Here is an 8,101-nt window from a genome sequence, read left to right on the forward strand (position 1 = left end):
CATCCATCCCTGGCGCTAGCAACACCAAAGTAATGGGTTTGATGCCCAAAGAATGCATGAACTGATAAACTGTATACCTTGAATGCAACACGATTTGGATCAAAGCATCTGCCAAATGCATAATTGTCAAACAACCATTTTAGTGGCTTGGCCTTTTGTTTTTAAAGATGTATAAATTACATCTGTATTACATATATGTTTAGTTACATGTTGAGTCAAAAATTCTGCTTCAGTATATGAGCCTACAGTACATGGTGTCCTAAAAAGTGTTGGTTTAGATAAAGATTACATAAAGAAATATGCCCTGAGTTGTCTTTACACACAGTAAAATCAGCAGTGTAATATTTGCAGTGTTAAAAGTTATTAATTCCCAAAGAGTTGAATTAACAATCTACAGTGTTAAACAGTACTCGTGTTCAGTGTTGCTATATGGTGTAATTTCACTTTTACACTAAAAGTGCGGAATAAAAAACCCCTCCGAATTGTCTGGATTCCGCCCTTCAATGACTGCTGCCTCGCAATGCGACAACGCCATTTTATCTTCAAGCGACCGAGACGTAAGTTGGATTGCTTTTCTCTTTATAAAACTACACGGGAAAAATATTTTTGTTGATAATTTTACTCAAAATATGATTGGTGGTGAACACATTTAGAGATTACTAACTGCGCATGTTTTTGTCAGGTTTAGTGTTAAGTTCGTGTTCGTGAGGTGGAGAGATATGTTAAGTTACAGAAGAGTGTGAAAGTTTCTCATGCAGGTTCGATTTCCTGAAAAAAGGTGATTAATGTTACGTGTAAAATAACTTTTTGGAATGTGCTTACAATTTATGTTATATATGCTTTTAGCTTCTTTCATTTTGGTTCGCTGACAGATCCTCTCGCCTCCATTCCCGCCGAGGCCTGGTTTTACTACGAGTCTGGCACTGAAGTCTGAAGCAGCCACATTTGGGCGGTTTTCTACTCAAATGAGAGAATTCATCAAATGGTAAATTTATATTTGTTTTTGAAAGCATTGAGTGTGGCATTTCGCTGTTTCCATGCTTTGAAACGGTCAATAGTGGGACTGTTAAACATTATGCGCTAACAATTTCATTTTTGTGACGCATAACACCGTGTTGAAGTGTCTGTCTCGCCCGCTGCAAACGAGCAGTCTCTCTGCAGACAGAGCTGGCATAACGCAGAACATTTACCAGTCATTTGATTGACGTTATCTAATGCAAAACTCTGAAATTAGAGCGCGTTTAAAAACTTCCATTCGCCATAGGCTTAAGTGTGAACTGCGTAATCTGTACGTTGCTTGTTCTCAGCGCTGAATATCATGTCCGTCATGTCGTCATATCAACTGCAAAAAGATAAATGGTTAGTACCCAAAAATGAAAAATTTTAATTATTTCTCACTCTCTGTCATTCCAAACCTGCAAGACTTGCATTCATTTTCAAAACACAAATGAAGACATTTTAAATGCGAAAATGTTCTTCCATTGACAATCTACACAACTACCACTTTAATACTTCAAGAAGTTCATAAGGAGATCATAAAACTAATCCAAATGAATCGAGCAGTTTAGTCCAAATTTTCTGAAGAGACTCAGTGAACAGTTTTACGCTTTACAATGAACAGATTAAATTTTTTTTTTCACATTTAAACATTGATCAGGGAACAAAACCAGAAAATCTAACCACGATACGTATGGATTAGTTCTCTTTATGGATTAGATCTCTTTATGAAGTTTATGAAGTATCAAAGTGGAAGTTGCGTGGACTGTCATTCAAGGGACAGAAATCTTACATTCTAATATCTTCAATTGTGTTTCAAAGATAACAAAAGTCTTGGCTGAGTAAACAATGATGAAATTTTAATTTTTGAACTAACCCTGTAATAAAAGATTGTGGCCATATGCGTCACCCAAGATGCGTGCTAATGCCAGGTGTGAACAGAGCCACTGTGTGACTACTACACAATCAACTTAGCAGAATTGTTCCTGAGACTATATTTCAGAATAAGATTATCTATATTAATGCTTTGCTTTGCATTTGCATGCTGTGTTCATGCATTTTTTTGCTAAAGTTGTCGTATCTGTTATTTAGAATGGGACAGCGATATTGCATCAATTGGTCTCCTACTTCATTTGATTCCACCATCACCACAAGGCTGCAAGGGACCTGGAAAAATGTCGTCCTATCAAGCTGAAAAACATCTTCAAAAAGGTACATTTGGACATTTCTGTCACTACCTATTGTCTGCCTCAAAATATTGCCAGATGGGTTGTATATGAAAGACTAATGTAAATAAAATCAGTTGGAGAGCTGACCTTGAGTGTTATTTTTGTCTTTGATCTGCAGGCACCAACAAGAAGAACAGCTTGATTGCATAGAAGAGACCACACAGCCATACCTGCTCGCTGATGGGACAACGAGGAACATCATTCATGGATGCTACACAACTGTCAAATCTACCTGTCATATTTGTTCATGTCTAGGTAAATTTGATGATTTTGTGTTTTATTAACAATTTTATGTTTCTGTGCAACACTTAATAAATGTGACTGACTAATTAACCTCTACACATCTGATATGTTTTAAAGTTGCCACTTTGCCCATTTGTTAAATAAACGTTGAAATTTATACATCTGTCTGAAGACTCTTGATTTTATGTCTAATCTTGTACATTAACACCATACAATAGCATTTTTGTGTTTGCACTGAAAAGAGTACTTCATTAATAACACTTAAAGGATTAAAACAACACCAGGGGTGTTAAATACCCCATAGTGCCTATTGTCTGCCTCAAAATATTGCCAGATGGTTTGTATATAAAAGACTAATGTAAATAAAACCAGTTGGAGAGCTGACCTTGAGTGTTATTTTTGTCTTTGATCTGCAGGCACCAACAAGAAGAACAGCTTGATTGCATAGAAGAGACCACACAGCCATACCTGCTCGCTGATGGGACAACGAGGAACATCATTCATGGATGCTACACAACTGTCAAATCTACCTGTCATATTTGTTCATGTCTAGGTAAATTTAATGATTTTGTGTTTTATTAACAATTTTATGTTTCTGTGCAACACTTAATAAATGTGACTGACTAATTAACCTCTACACATCTGATATATGTTTTAAAGTTGCCACTTTGCCCATTTGTTAAATAAACGTTGAAATTTATACATCTGTCTGAAGACTCTTGATTTTATGTCTAATCTTGTACATTAACACAATACAATAGCATTTTTGTGTTTGCACTGAAAAGAGTACTTTATTAATAACACTTAAAGGATTAAAACAACACCAGGGGTGTTAAATACCCCATAGTGTAAAATTTAAACAACAATAGCAAGTGTAACACTTTACACTCGGAGTGTAATTTTTCTACACTGTAAGGTGCTATATTAACACTAAAAATTCAACACTACGAACGGTGTACTTTTAACACTAGACAGATTGGGACCATATATGAGCTTTAGTAGTGTTAAAATCGACACTTTAAGTGTTAAATTGACACTGCGTTTTTTACTGTGCAGTCAGTCTGAAGGTGAGGTTTGTTTTAGTAGAAATCGACTGGAGGTATTTGTCTTAGAACTTTAAATGGACCACTAAATCAAAGACTTTGCTTATTTGATGAAGACATCAAATGGAGATCCCTAGTGGACAACCAAACCATCTGGCCTGATTGGAGTTGCTTGGTGGTGATGGTTTGTTTGGATCTTCTGACTGAGAACAGCTTGCTGCAGTTGGACATATGCTGCCTCCCAAATCTGTTGGCTTTATCAATATTCGTTAACACAGATGATTAGCTGGACTGGGTGAAAAGAGGGGACCGTATCCCAGGAGTTAACATAAACTGATTCATCTCATGTCATAGCAAGTGGAGTGTCAGTTTTGGAAAGTTGGTGCTGGGAAGAGTTTTTTCTTCACCACCATTGCATGTTGTGAGTCATCATTCTCTTACCAGTTTCACTATTGATGCTAAAAAGACCAGTTTACAATGATTTTTAGTGCTAGTCAAAGTTGGTTTATGCTAATCTAGCTGATGGACCAGCACAACCATAATGTAAAATTAATCATATATACAGTATATTTCACAATATTACTGTTTTACTATATTTTGATCAAATAAATGCAGTCTTGGTCAGCATAAAAGACTTCTTTCAAAAACATTAAAAAATCTTACAGACCCCAAATGTTGTGTGACTAGTGTTCAAAATACACTTACTTATATTGTGCCTGGAAGTGCTCTTGTACAAAGCTGTGACATACACCAGGCTGTGTCTGTGGTGGGGCCAGGGTATCAGAGACAGGCTTTTCATCACCTCCTTCTTGACCCTGAAACAAAACAAAAAGGTCATGTAGACATTTAGATAGACGGTGCCTTACTGGACACACTTTCCAGGTGTTAATGAGAATATCGACCTGATTTCTGCCTCACTCAGCGAGCCAGTTTTGCACTCTCATTCTTACAGTTTGTTTGAAGTTTTACACTGGCAGTAGTGAACTTGACAACAGCTAAAAGAAAAACAGGAGGATAAAACACACAGGGAAAGGTGATACACACTTCTCAAGGTCAAAAGACAAGATGGTACAGATCGTATACTATGACTTATGATTTTATGTCAGACAAAGAGAGAGAAAGAGGAAGGTGTATAAACTACAACTGATTGAAAAGTTTCAACCGGTTTCATCATCAGATAAAAACAGAGTGGTGGCCACCGAGACCTAAATGAATTAACAATTCTACACACCTTCTATCATCTGTTTTAGAGTATGATAATCTAATACAACTAAGATCTGAGGACTTTTAACCAGAGTCAGACAACAACTTGGATTCATTATTGATACACCCACTGCAATGCTGACTACAAAAACAATACATTCTTCATTATTCTTCTATGATGGAAATCTAATAAATTAATATTTTTAAGTAATACATAATATAATCTAATTACACAATGTGATGATTAATTCATCTAATTAATTGCAAATTCACGCATCAAAAAGATATGACAAAAATAAGTTTTATGAGAGAAATATTTTATTTGATTAAACAGAATTTATTACTGTATTACTTATTTAGATATATTTACAGACTGTTTATTGCAGCTCAGAGGTAGCATGAATGCATTTACACTGAAATTACAATGGCATAAATATAATAACTATATTGTGTCTACAATATAACAAAATATTAACTTTTTATTTTTATTGCATAAAATCAATATCACATTAGTATAAAATCAATAACAATGCTATTCAGGACAAAAACAGCACTTGTGCTATTATTCCCATTAGTACTGCACTCATTGCTTGTGTCATATTGTTTAAACTACAGTATTTCATATGCTATAAATATGAGGCAAAAATTGAGGCATTTTTGCCTGAATCAATTGGATATTAGTGGTATATAACTGAATTCTATAGGCTAAATTACAGTGAGTTGTTGCCCTGCATCACGTTCGTCACCAATCAACTGTATGAAATGTAAGATGACCTACGTAGATCTATTAGGTTAGATTTCTTAAATTTATATTTACATTTCTGACTTGTTTTTTTTATGGCCATAGGATAAGCTTTTTAATGATTTAATATAAACAAGTAGGTCAAGGCTCTCTCAAACTTAAATCTGTAAATATTCCCTTAAACGTAGATCACACAACTCAGAATTTTACTAGCAGCTTAAGCAAAATACTTTGAAGCGTATTGTCCTTATCAAAGCTTTGCAGTTCGATTCAGTCGGTTGGCTCTTTTCAAAGGAGTCTGGCAAAGTAAAGTGTTTGAGAAAGACACTCCCCACAATTCCTCGCTGTCAGCTGAGTCACGTCTGCCCCCTCACTGACATTCTGAAAGCTTTGGAAATTTATGGTTGGAAAGTTGTTTTACATGCAAAAACTAGAGACACAGCAAACTCCTGACTATAAAGTCCATTTTTTCCAGTGTATAATGGAAACTTTACCATTGATAATACACCACCCAAGAGTTCGAATAAAAGGGAGAGTTCATTCACCTCCTTTCTTTGACCCAAGAGCGTGCTGTCTTTATTTTCTCCCTTTTCTAAATTTCTTAAAGAGCCACTCTTGTTTTTAATACCACTTCCTGTTTCTCTCTTTCCCTCTTTTTTATGTTCTAGTCTACTTAATACTCCTTAGCTAATAATTAGGGCCTTGAGTTTTATGCAGAATGGTACTCCAGAGCACAAAGAGGAACAAATCCTCTTTTCTCTTTCTAAAGGCTTGAGATTCAGTGGCGTCATTGGAGTAATTGCAGAACTTTGAGTCCAGTAGTTTTTAGAGTAAAAAAAAAAAGAGCAGTGTAGTGCTGCAACACTCTCAGAAACAAGGTACGAAAGCTTTCACTGGGGTGGTACCTTTTCAAAAGGTACACATTTTTACACCTGTAACTTTAGATATAAACTAAGCAAAGTAATATTCAGTGTTGGGGATAACGCAATACAATTAATGTGAGTTATTGTAGTTCTAGAAATGTGAACATGCATTTACTTATTTGATTCTTATTATTATTCATCCTTGTAAAATGGTTCATCCTTAATGCTTCGATTAATTCATTTTAGTTCATCTATAATCATCCTAAATTATCTGATTCATTTCGTTCTAATTAATTGCAGTGAATCGTATCATCCTAAATGATCTAATTCATTCTAGTCTCATTGATTCTAGAGAATTGTATCATTCTAAATGATCTGATTCATTCCAATCTCATTGACCCTAATGAATCTGTTTGTCATCTTTCATATGTAGCATTGAAAAATCAGATGTGTTCCAGTTAATCATTTCAAAAACCCTCAATATTTCTGTGGCAAAAACACAAGATTCTTATTTAATTCTGCATTATATCTTTTGGTAGCTATTTTGTTGTTTATATCTTGTATTGTAGCAAAATACTTTTTCAAACAAGTAGTTTGACTAGTTTAACTTCTTTGAAGCTGTAGCTTGTCAGGCTACACTGTAAAAAATCCAACTTGCAAATTGTTAACTCGGTTTAAAATTGCAAGTCAAGTGGACAAATTTTGGAGCACATTGTTGAGTTTACTTATAAAAACGATTTAACTGCATGTTTATTACTGCTTTGTTGAGTGAATGTAAGTACATAACTGTAGACTATATAGGGCTAGAGTGCAAACTTGCATCATCGATCCTTTACATGCAGACAATGTTTCAAAAAGTGCAGCTCGGGAGATATTAAACTGGATGAGCGATATTGTTTCATTCTTCCCTTCAAAAGGAAAGGGATGCATTACAGGAGGAATTGAAGAAGAAACATCTCAACATGGCATTTGTTGACTCGAAAATGGAATTGACATTCTCATTGAGAAGGAAGGAGATAGTTGAAGAAGAACCTCTTGTAGCTGATGTACTAAGACAATGGCCAGCATTGTTTTTGGAACATCAGGTAAGTTTTAAAGAGTAACTTGTGATTTTTTTCCCCCCCTGTAAGATGAATAGACTTACTGTACACTTGCTGTATTCCTTTTTGTTAATTCTGATTTATTTATTTTTTAGATATGTGCTGAGTTTTACAGAATCACACAAACAAACCTGAAGAGTAAATTTTTCTCTTCTCTGGATGAATATACACCGTGGATGATCAAGTTGTATAGGGTACGCGGCGGAGCATATGGAGATAATATGAAGACCCTCCTAGACCAACTTGATAATCAGGTAATTATTTAGATTGTGTTCCTATATCTCTCGTTAAGGGGAACCTATTATGATTTGTTGGGTTGACTTTCTTTTAGTGTGTAACGTAGGTAATGTAGGAATTTGAATCAATCTAAACACGTGATGCATATCATTTTTTCTATATTCCATATCGATGCATATCATTTTTTCCGTGTTTGTTTTTCTTTGTCTCTCAGACCTCTGATGTGCTTGCTCATAGAAAGGCTACAGCTCTCAAAGGTCTACCCAAGCTACTCATAACTCATAAGCAAAATCATTATCATTTTACTGCAGGATGTACAGCAGAGGGTCTCTAATGGAATTTTAATTATCTTGATTTTGCAAATAATAAATTAGTAGTGCATTGGGAATCTTGCAGCATCAAATTTATGGCTGCTGTCTAAGAAGTGAAATCCCCCCCCCCCCCC

At 35.2% G+C, this 8,101-nt stretch overlaps 1 protein-coding gene across 1 annotated transcript in view; it reads right to left on the reverse strand.

Annotated features, from left to right (window-relative positions):
* LOC107672694 (ubiquitin carboxyl-terminal hydrolase 43-like) overlaps positions 1-8,101 on the reverse strand; it is an 85,499-nt gene that overhangs the window by 47,160 nt on the left and 30,238 nt on the right. Inside the window, exon 3 of the mRNA XM_016466002.1 lies at positions 4,217-4,326. Coding sequence (XP_016321488.1) covers positions 4,217-4,326 — 110 coding nt within the window. The remainder of the gene's footprint in view (positions 1-4,216; positions 4,327-8,101) is intronic.

Source organism: Sinocyclocheilus anshuiensis, unplaced genomic scaffold (genome assembly GCF_001515605.1).
Source record: "Sinocyclocheilus anshuiensis isolate Anshui unplaced genomic scaffold, SAMN03320099.WGS_v1.1 scaffold504, whole genome shotgun sequence".
Taxonomy (NCBI): domain Eukaryota; kingdom Metazoa; phylum Chordata; class Actinopteri; order Cypriniformes; family Cyprinidae; genus Sinocyclocheilus; species Sinocyclocheilus anshuiensis.